This window comes from Amblyomma maculatum, chromosome 2 (genome assembly GCF_055883805.1).
Source record: "Amblyomma maculatum isolate TAMU_Amacu chromosome 2, ASM5588380v1, whole genome shotgun sequence".
NCBI lineage: Eukaryota > Metazoa > Arthropoda > Arachnida > Ixodida > Ixodidae > Amblyomma > Amblyomma maculatum.
The window spans coordinates 17,505,136-17,523,938 of NC_139345.1; the positions used below are offsets into that span (position 1 = coordinate 17,505,136).

Sequence of the window (18,803 nt, forward strand, 5' to 3'; positions counted from 1 at the left end):
CTGAGAAAGCTGTGTAGTTTTCCTTTGTAGGCGTATGGCTGCGCTTTTGTGGATGCCAATGAGTAATTACTCCCTATAACAAATCTACTGAACCTTGGAGGTTTCCCCTAAATATTCGATCAATAACTATTGCTCTCTAGCAGCTGCGAGGCCACACACTTTTGCTGATTTTAAGATTTTTTTTAAAGAGAGAGATAGAGAGTGGTGCGTGTGCGTGTGTGCATGGGTGCACGTGTGTGCACGTGTGTGCGCGTGTGTGCGCGTGTGTGTACGTGTGTGCACGTGTGTGTGTGTGTGTGTGTGCGTGCGCGCTTCAGCAACACTGGTTAAAGTAGGATCATCGTAGCCTAACGGAGTTGCGTAGTGACAAATACAATTTTGCCCACATGCACTGGTAAATATAGTTTTCGTGCAGTTCCGCCGCACAAATTAAATATCCCTCGGCTATTTTCTAGGCTGTTATGAAGTTCAATTATCGCTCCTGGAACTCCATAGCTCCGCTGTTATCACAAGTGAAGTCCTGCCGTTATGAGTCGCACTGCCAGCTGCAAAGAAGTAAAATAAGTCGCCACGCTTTCTATATCCCTGCTAATGCACGAAATTTGCGCTTATCTTCTGGAACTTCTGGAGGGAAGACCACCAGAATATATCTTAATATGCCTACTTTACCGAACTGGAAACTTAGCCACCCGGTCCATTTTTTTTCCCACACGAATGCCAAAAAAATTGAGCACTGCAGAATCTACATTGGAGTCTACATCCATACATCCAGTTGTGATGTATGGATGTGAGAGTTGGACTGTGAAGAAGGTTGACCGCCGAAGAATTGACGCGTTTGAATTGTGGTGCTGGCGGAGACCCTTGAGAGTTCCTTGGACTGCCAGAAGATCAAATCAGTCGATACTGTCGACCATAAACCCTGACTGCTCATTGGAGGGTCAAATTCTAAAGTTAAAGCTCAGATACTTTGGTCATCTGATGAGAAGAGGGGAGTCGCTGGAGAATGATTTGATGTTGGGAAAGGTTGAGGGTTGCCGGAGAAGGGGTAGGCAGCGAACGCGATGGTTAGATGGCATCCTCGAGGCGCTGCAGATGAAGTTATGTGATGTTAGGAAGATAGTGAGAGACCGGAAAGCGTGGCGTGACATGGTCTATAGGGTCACGAAGAGTCGGACACGACTGAGCGACTGAACTGAACTGAATGCGAAACACGAATGCTGCTGTTAGTTGCTTCTAGTAGCCTTATCCACTTCTTTTTTGCACATTTAAATAGGCCTTATACACTTTATATGCATCATCCGACATACCGTAAGGGTGCGCCCCGACTTCTGCGAGGAGCCGACCCACAGCCCCATTTATCCTCCTAACGTGACGTCACAAACAGCGAGCGCTCTCTCTCGGCTGCGACACAGCGCCGTGTATGGACTCGCCGCCACCATCCGATGGCGCGAGCTGAGGCCTCGTCTCTCGGTCTGGCGTTACGTCATACGGTCACGTGAGAGTGGCATGACGTCACCGCTGCGGCTCCTGTAAGGACTCACCGCCACCATCTGATGGCGCGAGCTGGGGCCCCGTCTCTCGGTCTGGCGTGATGTCACACGGTCACGTGAAAGGTCATATATGGAGGCGCCACGACACGCCAAAGGCTCTAAGTGCTGCAGTATTGCTTTCGCAGTAAAAGACTTGTAAGAAAGCAAAAACAGTGTGCTTTCCCTTGTTGAATATCAACTTTCGTCAAGTTTTATGGCTAGTGCATCACCAGCGGCCAAACGTGGTCGAAAGCAACGCGAACATGTTTGTGTGTCTAGACGCTTCTTTCCATCGCCAAGTACAGCACTGCGCACGCGTGTTATTGCGCATGATTGATAATGCATGTATACATATATTTCGCCATGTTTCGGTCACCAAACTACCATTCCGTAAACCTGTTTACGTTGACCATAGTGGTCAGTCACATGATGCGCTGACGACGTGACGTGAACAATAAATATTTGGCAGGCCACCTTTTGACTGCCATTCTGACGGGTGGAAAGAAGACCAGGCTCGGCGGTCAGATTTATTCTCTACACTAAACGGAGCTTGTTGACCCCGTCACCTGTATCGCAAAAACGTGCACTTCGTTTGTGTCAGCCGCAACCCGTACAATTTATAATACAACTGCCCCCCCCCCCTCGACACACACACACACACACACACACACACACACACACACACACACACACACACACACACACACACACACACACACACACACACACACACACACACACACACACACACACACACACACACACACACACACACACACACACACACACACACACACACACACACACACACACACACACACACACACACACACACACACACACACACACACACGTCCCGGGATTTCCTCTAAACCCACAGAAATAGGTTTAATTCTGTATCGGGAAAATTATTTTATACCACTACTCAATTAAAAAAAGGATGCCCTCACTTGCGCCAAACAGCCATCACTGCTCGAAGCTACGTGCACTCTTTTAAATCTATCAAACGGGAGTCCCGCCGCCGTGATGTACTCTTCTCTTGGTGTACTCTACTGGTTATTATATACTGAAACATTCACAACGGCGCACTTCCTGCACGGTCACTCAATCTGACAGCTCTAGTTAGCTTGAGTAGGGACCGTTTGCTTCCCCAGCGTGTGATTTTGGCAGAGCTACTTTCCTCACAAAGCAAACAATCGATCCCTGAAAGTGGGCGCAACGCTGGATGCCGCAGGTGGGAGCAGGAGCAGGGCGACGAGACAAAGCACATCTCCGACTGAGTGACCATATGAAAAGTGCAACTACGTTCAATAGCACCTTTTGCATGCCCTGTGCTTTCGAAAGGTGAGTGCGAGAGCTGGAACTTTATCTTTTACAGAATATATTTTGTACTAGACTTCGTTTGGGGGCGCCCAGGGAATCAGTATTAGAGATGACTCTCAAGACGGAAAATTTGTCCCAGTAGATATTGAATACACTAAAGTTAACTTCACATCAGAAGCTCTACTATATAATGCTACTAGCATAGTTCTCTTCGGCTCACCTATGCCCATTTTCAATCCGTGTCTTGGTCGTGTAACGTTGCTTGCATGGCTGCTATATCGAGTCTCAGCAGTTCTCGATTGACAGGTATTATAGTCCTGTAAGATCTGTCCTTGTGCGCAATTTTTTTTTTAAGGGAATAAAGGCACCCACGGAAGGACGAGAAAGAGACATGACACAAGACAGGAAAGGCGCTTTCGTGCATGTCGTTTATTGTGCTATTATTCCTCTTCCAAAAAAAATATGCCCCATTATGCCCTTGTACAAGTTTTGTTAAATAGTGCGCAATCTGCCGTGTAAAACTGTAGCCGTTTATGGTACGATACGTCTTGTTTGAGAGTAATGTGTGTGATTGATGGCGATCACGATACGAAAATCGCTTCTATTTTGGCCGCTGTTCTTAGTCTTTTCTCCATGCGTAGATCCTCCAAACATCTCGTCAAGATGCTGTGCATAAGAAATATACAATCTACAATCGTTTCACCAGTTTCTTATTTTGAACCACAAGAATAGAAAGTAAATGGCCAGAAAGTTGCTGTCAGGACCTCTATAGCCTTCGCTGGATATGAATGGCAGGTACAAAGTCGCTTTATTCCGTGTATCACGGCTCAGCTAGCACGCATGCTAATGTCGGCTTATACCGCATATATTCCTGTGCCACGTGCTGTGACAATGCCACCGCTTACAACGCGAGATGTCCCCTCCCGTGCATCATAGAGGCCTAGAAGGAGACCAAATAGTAGACCCGTTCAATAGCTTTAACGCCTTAGCCGTCTGAGCCATATTTCTCAGCAGTCTTCCGCTCTCCTTTCTAATCATTTCTGTGTTTTCTTTTTTCAGTATGAACCAAAGTGCTCAAATTACGTTGCTACGCAATGATAGAGCGTTCCAAACTTCCACCTTATAAATGTGAACGAGAGTTCCCTGTTAGCTGCTCCTTCAATGGTATTTCGCCAGGTGCACCACCCCCCTGTGGACGTGCATCTGCGTGAAATAACCGTATAGTACACGAGCCAACGATAGGCTGCTTTTTCAAAATATAACATTTTTGTTCCTTCCTTAGGAGAGCGGAAAGAAGAATGTTTCATCTTGCAATTTTCCTTTCGACCCTGCAAGTGGTCCTGTGTAATGAAGCGCAGCCTCACATAGTCTTCTTCCTCGCTGATGACATGGTAAGCTGCTGATCTCGTTCACTACTGCTGTTTTCTCCGATCAAAGGGCACCCAAAGTTGTCTCCTTTTGTTTAATATTCTTCGTGATAACGAATAATTCGCTCTGCGATGACGCATTGCGGCCGGGAATAAAAGAGCACTCCACCACGTATTACCTTGATGTGTGTAAGCCCCCAGCCCTGACTTCAAAGACCTACAATATGAATACAATATGAAGGTCTTCCTAGCGCAGGACGAAACCTTATTGCATATTAAGATTTATATCTTAACGGCAAGAATTTCAGAAAAATGTTATATACTTGCAATTGCACATATTCTCTTGTTGCATATCGTCTAGCTATGTGAAAAGTGAAAGCAAAATCGGAAATTTTATAACTCGATGTTTAGCTTTCAAAAGGGCATTTTTTAAGTTTATGCCTATTTTTGTTTTGAAAACCCCAACAGCGCGACTCAACGAAAGAGCATGAAGCAATTGTTATTACCTTTGTTTAGATTCTTACCGAGTTAAACGTGCCTAAGCTACTTCGGCTATCAGGGACCCCATAATAGAGTGCTTCGATACTTTTCTTTATATTGGACTTTTTAAAGCGCACTGAAATTTGACACCACACGGGCGCTTTACCAAAACGTGGCAGTCGCGGCTAGTATCGAGGCCGGGCTCTACGGCTCTGTAGTTGAGCGCCTATTGGCGCATTCCAGTGTGGGCGGACGGGAGCAGAGGCATCGAGCAGGGAGCAGTAGTAGAGTAGCACGCCAAATGATGGAATACTTGTTCCGCCACTGGAACGATCCGTGCGTTCCGAAAGCCGTACGACACGTGACCAAGCGTAGACATGTCATATGACTTCTTTCATACTCGCATTTGAAGACTGAGTAGCGCGGACTGCTTTAGGCTGCTCTCGACGCAGCGAAATCACTGGATGAAACTGCTCCCACTCTTGTTCTCCCACTAGAAGGCATCCGCTCGTATGAAAGCCCTTTTATAGATCACTTGAGGGCTCCTGCTCGCTCACTGGAATGTAATCCGCCATATGACAAAGCGTGCTAGGTCAGCTTCTTTCAGACGTTCGTGCTGCGAAGGAGTAGGTTGAACGCAGGTGACACAGATGTGAAAGGCGAAAAAGTAGTCAAATATATATATATATATATATATATATATATATATATATATATATATATATATATATATATATATATATATATATATATATATATATATATATATATCTTCGTAACTCATATCGCAAAAGAATCTGTTAGTGTTATATCTTGTCGCAAATACTTAGAAAGGTTCGCCCAAAGTTTACCATCTGGAAGCACTTTACAGGTAGCACTCAAGTACTGTAATATTCTCCATAGATTCTTTCATGCGACGCTTTTGATAAGGCATGCGTTGTAATTGAAGAGACACCCCGTTACACAAACGTCAAGCATCAGGCTTGTTCATTAGCGCATTCTGTAAGACAGATAAGTAAGCCGGTACTTAGCAGAGGCGAAGAACAGAACCCACTGAGAAAAAAATTAAGGAGCTGTCTATTTTTTAGACCGCGTCACTCCAGATCGTCTTCTCGGCGGAGCTTTGCTTCACTGTAAACACACGCGTTTGAAGCGTCATGTACAGGAGAATCTAAAAATGTGTGGTACTGGACAGTTTCCACTAATGGATGGATTAAGATCCGTGACGAAGCACTCTTACCCTGCTAGTGAGTGCGTCAAAACCATTATTCTAGTGATCAATACAAGCAGGCAACAATCGTCACACTTGGTGTATGCTGCTGGCGAGATATGCAATGCGCTTGAAACGGTCGGAAACAGCAAGGTAATGGTTTCAGTCCGAACAATTTCAGTAACATACAAGCATCCGGTGGTACTGTTGGAATTAAGTGCGCGTACCACATGCACTGGATACGTGCCTCCGGGCCTAAGCTTGCTTATGAATGATCGCTTAAAGCTTAAGTCATCATTGACGTCCTTGCTGTTTAGCTAATGAAACCGCGCTGTTATAAAGGTGAGCTTAATGTTCAGATAATTAACAAGCTTTCTTTAAAAGCTACGAAAATTTATTTTTTCCAAGCCATTTAACACTTTATAAAATTGTGCGTCTATTTCTATTCCGGACATAATGCCTTGGGCTAAGCAAAAGCACGAAAAGGGGAAAAAGGACAGGACGCTACTCAGCAGTGCCATATGATGGTAAAGTGAACCAAATAAATAAAAAAAAAAAGCAAGGGGCCGAGAAAATAAGTCTCACTCGCGAACATCAGTAAATCATAAAAGCAGGAAAAACCAAGGAGGCGTCATATGAAATGAATCATAACTAGAAAAAAACTACTCAGATGAATAAAAACTGAGAAAAACGCATTTCTCAAATATACAGTCAGCTCTTATCAGTCTTAGTCTTACCCACATGTCTCTTTGTCCACTGGTTTCTGCAACGAAAAGCCTTTAACGGGGCTCACCAGCTCCAGAAATTTTACCGTCCCAAGCCCGAACGCTCCATGAGTGTTGGTGTTCACCAAGAACAGAGATAGCTACTGAACCCTTTCCTCTCCTCAAAGCCTTGTCGTTGTTTTTTCGCGCCACAGCTGCCGCGCTTTTGCTCCAGTCCCAGCGTCCTCCTCCCCGCAGTGCTAAGCCCACCGATGTGAAGCTTAAAACGCGCCCGTACACTGTGGGATTTCAGCGCTAGATAACATCCAGAAGTGATTAAGATGTCTTAAGACATGGTTAAGCTACCCTCCGTGAAGCTAGGTAAATTATTGCGTCATTATCAGTAGTACTTGTAGGTATAGCCTGACTACCTATTGAAACTGGCAGGCTGCCACGCGATGCTCCTATATTTACTTCAGGGAGGGGAACAAGAGGGAGTTCTGAAAGTTATCGTTTCGCTCCGGCTTGCAAACCGCTTCATTCAAAAGATCAACAGAGGCATCTTTCTCTCGCAGGGATGGGACGATGTGAGCTTTCACGGTTCATCACAGATTCCCACGCCGAACTTGGATGCGCTGGCAGCAGACGGTGTCATATTGAACGCTTTGTACGCCCTGCCCATGTGCACTCCGGCAAGGACAGCATTCATGACTGGACGCTACCCGATACGAATGGGTGAGGTTATAAGAGGTGATCGAGTGAGACCAAGTAATGTTTTACACAACTAAAGGAGTTTTAAGAAAGCGCCGCCAGAGTTGCTACTTAAAATAAGCCCTGAAACACAATCCCTTCATTTATCTTGGAGTCCACTCAACGTGCGTCCTGAGGAAGAGAATGTGCAATACGGTGAGATATTACTGAAGCTTAGCCCACGAACACGGAGGAAATGGTCATACTATTGCCAATATCAAGTGTAACGTTGAAAATACAATGAACGGGAGATCGATTTACTCTTCACTTAGGACGTGAACTGTCAATTCAAGCACGGTACATGATCAGTTAATGCAACAAAGGAGAGAAGGTGCTTCAAACTTTCCAAGCGCTGGGGATAAGACAATCTTAAAGTGTGGAAGCGCGACTTAATGCTAGTGGTGGACGCTCGCCCGTAGTGACGAGATGTGCAGCGCTAAGAGAATCGCGGGCGGGCTTCGCGCTCCTATACTGACATTCTTTCTCACCCTGTTCTGTCTCTCTACCAATCTCTCTTTTATATCTACTTACTGTCTGCTCACTGTCTCTGTTTCCGCCACAGCAGTGCAGGTACATACGAGCGCGATGGCAGATGACGGGGGGGACAAATCTTTTCCTTCACTATTTTTATTATCTGCAATTAAACCCCTTGATGCTGAAACGCGACTTAGAAATGACTGAATGACTATTCCCGTGAGGTTATTTTTTCAATTGAAGCGTGTCATGGATCAGAACTTCACTCAAAAGAGATATTTTTTTCTTCGCATTCTCGATGCGTACGGCATTAAACGTGTTATAAAATTTGTTCAAACGGTCTACCTCCAGTTGCGGCAGCCATTAACGGCCAACATCGGAACCCTGACCTAGACACAGCAGGTCGTGTTCCGAGCCGACTGCATTCTGGCAATTGAGTGTTTAGGTTTTCCTTGCGTCTCTTTCAGTTTCAGTTTTGCTGAAGATGGGCCTCCTGTTTACAGAAAGGAAAAAAAGCAAGGCAAAATGTCACCGCTTGCCATACTTTCGAGAAGTTTCTGAATCTAGGCAATGCATTTGTTGTGTCTATACGGAGAGAGGAAGAGTCGGAAGAGGTTTTATTCTTTGATCACTTTTTAAAAGCGTCATATGAGCGATGGTGTAATTTGCAGGTTACTCGTCTACTTGTCTTATTGGACTATTTAGTCAATAAAATACCGCGTTGGGGATAAATTGTTTTCACTAAGTACATTTGTAAAGCCTGCTTTCATGTCACAAAGAATAAAGACTGCCTTATCTAGCTCTGCATTTCCTTCAGGCATGCAGGGATATCCTATAATAAATGGTGAGCGTCGAGGCCTGCCGCTGGACGCACCGGTCCTACCTCAGTACCTCAAGGAGCTGGGTTACACCACCCATCTCGTTGGGAAGGTAAACAATAATTAAATTTTTATTTGCCAACATATCGCCACCTGGATCTTCATATTTTTTTCTTTCAATTTTTCTTGTTATTTGGTGATGTTCAATATATGAATCACGCGCGAGTTTGAGGCCCCCCTTTCGATTTACACAATGTTTGACCAATCCATTATGACAAACCGGTGTGTATAGACCTACTCGCTATCGTAAAAAATAGACAGAACCACTATATACTAATATTTAAAAGGCAATGCCGACACATCCCCCCACCCCCCTTTTCCTTGTGACTGAGCGCAGGAAGAAAATACTCCTGATGCCCACGTGCAACTGTTTTCCTTGTTTTCCTGCATATTACTTCATTTGAGCAAGAAACATTTGTTGGGATTCTTGATGCAGAATTATTCCACAGCTCTAAGCTCATTCTGCAACAAAAAGTCAATGTAATAAAAGATTTGGTTAAGATAATTTATTCGAATCGTCAGTGCTAGTAGCTCTCCTCATTTAAAAGCCAACTTGAGTTAAACTTCGTGCCGACGGGCGAACGCTTTTATAGGGTTTTAAGTCCATTTAGCTTGAATGCACACTTCTACAGACATTCCTTTTGCAACATGATCGGATTTAGGGTAATTTAGTTCAGTTATGTTAACATTAAGGCGCTAAAGCTTCAGTACGGGCCAGCGCAAGACATGATATGCATGCTTAAAAACATCTTCTGGTGTGCGCCTCATTCCAGTGAATTCTTTCTTCGAGACTTTTAAACATTCGCTGGTGCTCCTTTCTCCTTACAGTGGCATCTTGGCTGCTACACGGAAGCATTCACACCGACTTACCGGGGTTTTGATACATTTTACGGTTACTATAACGGAGAAGAAGACTACTATAGCCACACCTCGACTTATGTACGTATAGAGAAAACTGTGTTGTTGTTGTTGTTTTTTTTTTTGCTTTTTTTAACGCAGTTACAAATCATATGTGTATGCAATCTCTGTGCCACTAAATGAAAAGCATTTGATGAAAACTGACTAGAAATAGCAAGTATGCTCAAAATACATGTTGAAACTAAATCTGAGCAAGAACGCCGTACAATGTAGAATTTGAAAAAGTGCCACATTTTTTTATTTATCTATCTCTCGTTGTACTACTACTACTACTACTCCTATTAATATTACCACTACTACTACTACTACTACTAATACTACTACTACTGCAAGTACTCCTATTAATATTACTACTACTACTACTACTACTGCAACTACTCCTATTACTACTACTACTACTACAACTACTCCTATTAATATTATTATTACTACTACTACTACTACTACTACTACTACTACTACTACTACTACTACTACTACTACTACTACTACACTCTTACTACTGCTACTACTACTTACTACTGATACTACTACTACTACTGCTACTTACTACTGCTACTACTACTACTGCTACATCTACTATTACTGCTACTACTACTAATAGTAATAATAATAATAATAATAATAACAGTGCCGCATTACCCACTCTCAAGGACAAAGTACAAAACAGTGCGTTACTCATTGATGATGGCTGGTCAATTCTGAGAGACACATTTGTTCTTTTTTATATTTACAATTTACAAATTATCTTTTATTTCTTTTTTCACAGCACCAGCACTATATTACGTGGTAGATATATAAGTTTGTATGCGAAAAAGAAAGCTGCAAGAAGGAAAGAACCCGAAACAACTATTATTTAAACAATGCCTGCAGTTCCATATAACGTACTAACCAGCGTTTCTCTATCGTATGGTTGCGCAGGACAACCACACCGGACTTGACTTTTGGATAGACATGAAACCGAACTGGGCCGACACTGGAATGTACTCCACCACTCTATACACCAGGAGGGCGCAGCACCTCATTCGCAACAGGCAGAAAGATAAGGTGATGCAACTGCTTCACTGCAGCGTCTCTCTGTGCTACTACTATGAGTTTATGATCGGCCGCCTTGTCTTGTAGAGTTTCTTATGGACATCATTTCTTCACTTTGCACTAATGTTTGGTGTGGTTTTCTTACGTGCTGCAGCCGATGTTCCTTTTAATGAGCTACCAGGCAACGCATGGATCTGGAGGTTCTGACCCTCTCCAGGCGCCGAAGGAGAACGTGAAAAAATTCACTTACATTGAAGAAGACAGGAGGAGACTTTATGCAGGCGAGTTTTTAAATGAATTGGATCTCATTTTGTCGCCGAGAGAATACATTCGCACTGTGATGAAAAACAAATCGTAAAAGTACGTTTGGTAGCGATAAGTAAAAAACTTAAAAAGCGGGACATATCTCTTACTGTTCCAGTATTATTTATTGTAGTATTGTTTATTTTTTTAACTACCTATTCGTATTTCACCTTAGGAACTGCATAAGGTTGACACAAGAAATAAAAAATAAATGGATAGAGGAGTGGAATAATATGAAACAGCAAACTTCTACTCGTAAATTCCAGCTTGGGAGAATGAAAGTTCTAAAGGCGGCAATGAAAGTCAGTGGAGCTGCATGTCGTATTCGTATTGCCATTCCACCCACCCACCCACCTTTTACCTACACACACACTCTCTCTCTCTATTACTGACCAACCACAATGTAGGAATGAGCTCTCGACCAATTGCATTTTAATTTCATATTCATGCGCAAAATTGCACATGGTAAAAAAATTGTTTTACTTTACTATCCAGTGACCATATTCTTTTTCACCCAGTGCTGCTCGAAGGTGAAAATGGGCTTGCTGATTTGTCTCTTTTTCGGGATGTTTAAAGAAAGCAAATGCCTTAAACAAACTATACCTTGAATAAATTAGAGTACAAAAAAATTGAAAGGCGTTTTACCTCATAGCTGGTGCATCGATAACTTAAGCTGCTTATGCGCCAGAACACCAAATAAGCGCTCTTGACAGTGCCGAAATTTTCTGATGTGGGAATCAGTGCACACTTGAGAACCAAACGTCTTAGCTGGTAAGAATTTAAGCGTCCAGAAAACTAGGAGACAGGTGGCTTGCGTACAGCCGCATGGAAGGACTCTTCACATCGAAAGTAGCGATTCTGTCTCCAAAGCATGGTGGCACTGCCCCACTGGATTAACCGTGCGTATACTATAACGCATCACTACGTCGCACCAGGCCTCCGCATAGCTGTGTCCGCACGGGCTTTCTCTGGTAATTTATTCAGTGGTTGGAACACTCTCTACTATTTAAATCTACTCCTCCAAGCTATGTTTTGAACTGCTGTGATTGTTGATTTATAATAGCTTCTCACTGGTCAAACATTTCAGGGACTATTTTTTGTGTACCTTCAGCCCTGATTGGACAAGAAAGCTGCACCTTTCGCAGTGCTGCAAACATCTTTTGAGACGAAGTATCAATCGGGCGGAAAACTCTGATGTAAGTTCGAACGACAGCCCAATGAACTGTGAAAGGACTTCAAACTTTTCTGTGGGGACTGAGAGAGGCAAAAGAAAGAAAGAAAGAAAGAAAGAAAGAAAGAAAGAAAGAAAGAAAGAAAGAAAGAAAGAAAGAAAGAAAGAAAGAAAGAAAGAAAGAAAGAAAGAAAGAAAGAAAGAAAGAAAGAAAGAAAGAAAGAAAGAAAGAAAGAAAGAAAGAAAGAAAGAAAGGGAAGTGAAACTGATAAGTTGCTTCTTCCTGCTCGTTTCTTCTTCCTCAGGGATGGTAGACGCAATGGACCAGTCCGTGGGCGAGGTGTTCCAGACTCTGAGCGAGGAAGGAATGCTAGACAATGTCATCGTCATCTTCATGAGCGATAATGGGGGCACGCCGTTCGGCAGCCACTCCAGCCGCAGCTTCAATTGGCCACTGCGCGGAACGAAATCTTCGATCTGGGAAGGCTCCACCAGGGTTCCAGGCTTCATATGGAGTCCTCTGCTTGCCAAACGACAGAGGGTGTCTCACCATCTCATGCACATCACAGATTGGTTCACCACACTGTACAAGATAGCCGGCTAGTTCTCCTCTCCTAATTTTGATTGTTGGCTAGACGTCATAATCCAGGGCTTATAGAGCCGGTGTATTCCCTCTGTTCTCTAGATAACAAATAGACGATTTCAATAAGCGCATCCTGAGCATCATGTATTGCTCGTGCGAACGCTACGTGCGCCGAACAGTAGAATAGATAAAGCAGGTCCTCTAAAGAGATGCTCAAGAATCCAGAGATTTTCAAGTTTACACAATGAAAAGGTTTATGCCGCATGATTGTTTTGTACAAATTTTTCTTTGCAAAGCCGCGAAAACTGAGACAATCCTCTCCGTGCATACGTGTCGCGTGGTTCAGTGATCAATTGTCGCTAATAGCAGTAGGCAAAATTTTATTGGCTCGTATTTTGCTTGCTATTGTAGAAAATCAGTCGCCGTAACCGATAATTGGATAAATGAGTTAGAACAATTATGTAATTCATGAATATCAATTTGTCACCTGTGGAGTTAGAACCCAGACACTCTGCAAAGCAGGTTCACAAAACGTGTACGTTTTTCTTGTCTGCTTTAACAAAGCTTTTTTTCTTTTTCTTTGTTTGTTGGTATCAATCGTGTCACTGCGGCAACCTAGTGAAGCGTTGTGGTGCGTGCGAATAAGCAACATTTATTTCCGTTGCGTACTGATTTTAAAGTATTAATAATTTCAAGAAACTAAGTAACCTAGACCACGAAAATTGAAAACCATATCTTGGGATGACAAGGCGGTGTTAAAGGCCCTACTGCGTCTACCCTTAATGTGAAGCCGGAGCGTCCTCTTTATATTTTACCATCACGGCATTTCAAGCGCTGGGTTATAGAAGAGAGAACTGTTAACAGGATTGCACGAAAATACAAAGTAATATGGTTATTCTTAAGGAAACAACTGTGGCCGAGAAAAGAACTCGATTCCACAAAATGCTAGTGTTCGAGGTAAAAGGCTCACGGCGAGTGCTTTTGCTGCCAAAGAGGAAGCAATGTTCATCTAACATTCAGGACAAAATTAAAATCATTAAAAAAATTAAAAATCATGCAATGTAGAGAACTTTGAAAATATCCGAAAAATATAATCGAGCATGACATGAAAAAGAAATTTTGTAAAAATTCTTTCCTCTTTGCGATTTCAGGAGGCGATGTGTCAGATTTAGGGGAGGTAGACGGCTTGGACATGTGGCACCCCCTGTCGACCGGCGAGGATTCGCCTCGCACTGATATGCTTTACAACATCGATCCTGTAGACAGTGATTCCATTGTGGCAGCCATTCGTGACTGTCGATACAAACTGGTTCTGGACAAAAGTGGTGAAAACAGAGGTCGCTACCGAACTCCAGGAGATCGCCACTCTAATAATGACCTCGACGAACTACTTTCCCAGTCAACCGCAGCGTCTGCTTTAAGAGATCTGTACCAGACAGACCGCTTGAAGTTTGCGAGGGACTGGAGACAACGATCGACGCTGACGTGCGGCCGAGAGACAAAGGACAACTTTAACCCGCGCGATACGGAATTCCTGTTTGATATCGTGAAAGATCCGTGTGAGCTGAACAACTTGGCCGACGTTCTTCCAAAGGCAAGTGTCCAGCATGCATTCTTTGGGGCAAGTAGTGGAAAGTGGGGCCAGTGTACCGGTTGGCAAACGATGCGGAGTACGGCACACTGACGCATGACTATTGGAGGGGGAATGTAGCCCTGTTCCTCTGTATTTTGCAATATATGGGTTTGAAGTAAATTTTTTTTTTAACGTCAAGTATCACTCATGACTTATCACCATCATGGCATTATCCTGTTTTCCCCACGGTTGTCTACGTACTCGAGAAGCACCCGAGCACGCTGCTTCTACGTTCTGCCAGAGTCTCTTCGTGGGCGCGCGTACAAATCTGCACCGTTCTGCTTCAATGCCGTCATATACGTAGAAGACTGCTCGCCTCTGCCGACAACGTACCATGCCCTTAACCATTTCATGCTTATATATTACTCTCGATTACCGGAGAGACAATAATTTTTTTTCTGTCTTAGTAGGCCACCTGCCATTTTAATTCATTACTATGCTCGCATACCACCGTAGCAACATCAAGAGAGTGCACTCCCTAGGCGCCCGGAGAAAAAGTATAAGGGGGGAACTACATCTTTTTTGTCGGATTACTTATTATGTAGTGCTGTATAAGTGAAGCAGAACTTCAGAGCATGATAAGCAGTTGATTTTTCTTTAGTGGCATCTTCCTAAGCAGCCACGTTCTTCTTTAATGTCCTGTGGCTGTTGCATGTTGCAGCGAGGTAAGCGATCAGGATAAAAGTGGCAAGTTTTACCCACACTGGAAATTTGCCTTGTACTAACGTACAAGGCAAATTTCGTATTTCCCAAAATACAAGAAAGTTACCCTGGGTAAAATGCTTAATATTTTGATGAATTTTTCGCCATTTAGTAGGTGCGTGCCAGTTCTAACAATGAGCGCTTAACCTTGAACCACAGGCGTGATGAGCCGCTATAACAGTGGGTTGAGAGACAAATCAATGAATCTGCTTGATGTCATTGTCATCGCGACAATCAGCAATTTTATTATCACTAACTGCATTATTATTACCATCGCTACTATCATCATCATTATCACTAACTACATCTTCATTGTCAGTGCTACTATCATTCTCACTCTAGATAAAAAAGAATTGCGATCTGTTTATCACGAGGCCAGCATGGTCTAATTAAAAATCCCTCATATGTGACAACCCTTCAAAACTAACTAACCATTCTGGCTCTAGTTTTAAAGCTTTCTGTTCGTCCACATATGCCCGTATTCTCTCTCTAAAGAGCTGTCTCGCTGAACCTGCATCGACGTCACCGTGCTCTACAGCCATTCTGCTTTTCCATATGCTGTGGAGAGCCAGTAGCATCAAAAGATCCAACGGTGTATCATTGTTCGCTTCTACTGGCAAGAATCGGATACCATGTGGGCTTATGGGTAGTTCTTTTTTAAGCGTCCTCTGGAGCACGTCCCATAAAAATACGGCATCCCAGCATTCGAGAAACACGTGTTCAATCGTCTCCTCTTTCCTGGATATTATGCAGTGGGCACTCCAGGGTACAAAAAACCCTTTCTGTTCCTTCCATTTCTTTGCCTCCAATGTTCCAGTGTGCAGCTTAAAAAAGAACGCTTTCACCCCTGCCGGCACCATCATCCTCTTCACTCTTTTAAGAACATTTTTGCCCCCTGTGGACGAGTACACAGCTCTGTACAACGGTTCTGGAAGCACCACATCGCACAAGTCTTTATACAGTTTTTTCCGGTTTACACTCCACAAATAGTCTAAAGTAAACCGCACCATCAAGAACCTGTACGCCAAGACCACTTCCCTTAGATACCCGTGGACACCTCCTGACAACTTCAGCTAAGGAAGGCTGAAGCTTTAAGTCAATGCATGATCTTTTATTTTATCATGTTATTGATGTCACATGTGTCTTTTTTCTGTACGTCCTCGGTCAGGAAATAAAGAAAAAGGAAAAAAAAGCCAGCATAGTCTAGTGGTTCTAACGCTGAGCTGGGTATCTGAGGGATGGAGGTTTGATTCCTGGCGGAGACCGATTTTTTTTTTTTTTTTTTATTTAGACGAAAGCTTCGCAACCACACACTTCACAGCCACAAAGCTCCCTTCTATGCGAACAAGTGGGCCCAGTAAGCCCATTGTCATGGCCCACCATACGCTGAGAACACATCGGCAACTTGAGAGGAGGAGGAGGAAGATAAGGGGGAAAGGCAGGGATGTTAACCGGTAAGAGAAAATGGTTTGACCCTGCAGTGGGGTAAAGGGGTGAGTGGATATAAACGTTGTGGGTAAGAGAGGGATGGGTGACGTCAGTACAGTCACATCATAGACATGTCACATCTCATCACGTCACAGTCATATCACGTAACATAACAGCAAACTCATAGTCTTTTCATCAGGCCTGGGCTTTTCATAAAGCGGAGCAGTGCCTGAGAGGCCTTCACCGCAGACGATCGCTGTGGCTAGGGATCAAGAATCTTAACTTCAGTCAGTGGGCGTCCATCTAGACGCTCCAGCGCACTGCGTAGACACTCTATTTTCGCACTGTATATGGAGCCCTCACAAAGAATGCGGCCTATTGTCTCATCGCACCCGCAGTTTTTACTTGAAGGGCTCTTTTCTATACCTATCACAAAAGAATAAATGTTTGTGAATGCTACACCAACCCCCGGGCGGCACAGCAGCTTGAAGGGATATACTTTATCCAAGGCGGCAGGTGTCTGTTAGTCAAGCAAGGCAGTCCATGGATATGTTCGAACTTCGCAAAGTTTTACACACTTGAGGAGAGCGCATCACCATTTGAGAAGGAAAGGAAACGGATTGCTGTAATCTTATAAGAGAAATGCCGCAAACAGGGTTTTCTAAGAACATGCACGAGCTAATGATATCTTATTGTGGTTACGAACACTGTATAACGTAAATAAAGCGCCCACAGCGGCCACAATCTAGACGGGATTGTCGGGATTAGCAGCCTCTCGTCCTAACTACTTAGCTATACTTGGCGGGTTTTAATGCGACATGCGCAGTGAATAATACGTATGTGCGCAGTATAGGGTATTGATGTGTCAGGCGCCGTTTTGAGTAAACCTTGAATGGCATTCAATTCATGAGAATTCACTTCGAGTAGTAGTTATAAAATATAGGTTTTATAATTTCTTCTTGATACGTAATATTTCACTAGACATACATGGATGACAACTTAGCATTCATTTACATTAGAACGCCAAGCGATTTATAACTGAATTTATTCTTCAGGTTATTTAGGTTGCAACCACCCAGCTATGGTTATGACGTCAGCATTTAGTACAGGTGACGGAAGGCATGGAGAAAACTAATATAATCATGCTTTCCCTTATGCTACTTTGGATCTTAGGACAGACCGGTTTCGACGTCTCTACAAAAACAAAAGAATGGAGCAGCAATTCCGTTGCACTTTTATAATGCCTGATGTCACCTTTGGCTGACCATTGCCGTAATAGCCATCGCTTGGCTTTCCTAAATCAAAAGTAAAAAATGGCGATCGTACTGCGTTATAATATATATAGCAAATAGCACGCGTCGTTTTGTATATGCTAATATCTTGCGCACATTACAGACCAAAAGACACAATCCAAAAATTGATGTATCTGTATGCGCGTTTAAGCGAACGCCACCTCACGGCAGTTTGACTGCCCGCGAAGAGAGAAAACATTGCATACTTGCAGTTGGCTGAGCGCCACACACGTTGTTGTTGATCCCACCTAGTAGAAAATGTAGACTCGTAGATGAAAACAACCGCGTTCCAAAATTCACTGACCAGTCTTCCAGTGCTCGAGAGAATTCCAGATGTAGACGTTTCTCTCGTTCAGTTAAACGTGGTTTATGGGCAGCCATATAGCTGCATATCTTCGCCTCGCTCAGTCTCCGACGAACTGTCGAGCAGGCTCTGTCCACGTTTAGTGCGTCGCGAATGCCGTAAGCAGCGCTAAAGGATCTTCCGCAGCCGCTGCGACAATAAGTCTGCCAGTGTCATCATCAATGGATATCGGCCTGCCGCGACGTAAGGCGTCATGCAGCCTATCTTCTTCATCACAGTACGCCTGTATGATTCTATTAACCGTATTCAGCAACTTTCCGTTGCAAAGATATACACTCCTTCTCGACATTCCCAGAAGGCACAGCTTGATCCACCCTCTCTCGCATACAGCAGTAACTGGTACCGTTTAATTCTAGCTCGCAAGAAAATACGAAGGACAGACTACGATAGTCGGGGTCACAAATAAGAAAGATGATAACGCCAAGAAAAGGTTGCGCTGAGATAGCATTCTTACTACACTCTTTGCAGTAGAACCAGGAATATGGTTCTACAGCTACTTCGGATGTAAAGTTAACCGCGCAGAATAAGACCGTCTGCAAAACAAATAAAGCTCTTGATGCCATATAACAGAATCTCGCCGGGGCGAGCGCCGGTCGCCTGTGGTAACATGACCGCGGAGGGGAAAAAAAAATAAACTGGTGCGGCACAGATCGGCATTT

The 18,803-nt window shown here is 43.7% G+C and overlaps 1 protein-coding gene across 1 annotated transcript in view; it reads left to right on the forward strand.

Moving 5' to 3' along the window:
• The first annotated feature begins 2,732 nt into the window (after nt 1–2,732).
• The window catches only part of LOC146198066 (arylsulfatase B-like), a 17,027-nt gene continuing 956 nt past the window's right edge, over nt 2,733–18,803 (forward strand). The window contains exons 1-9 of the mRNA XM_084592562.1: nt 2,733–2,873; nt 4,135–4,243; nt 7,189–7,348; nt 8,655–8,767; nt 9,544–9,654; nt 10,555–10,680; nt 10,823–10,949; nt 12,448–12,741; nt 13,877–14,319. Coding sequence (XP_084448688.1) covers nt 2,755–2,873; nt 4,135–4,243; nt 7,189–7,348; nt 8,655–8,767; nt 9,544–9,654; nt 10,555–10,680; nt 10,823–10,949; nt 12,448–12,741; nt 13,877–14,319 — 1,602 coding nt within the window. The 5' untranslated portion in view covers nt 2,733–2,754. The remainder of the gene's footprint in view (nt 2,874–4,134; nt 4,244–7,188; nt 7,349–8,654; nt 8,768–9,543; nt 9,655–10,554; nt 10,681–10,822; nt 10,950–12,447; nt 12,742–13,876; nt 14,320–18,803) is intronic.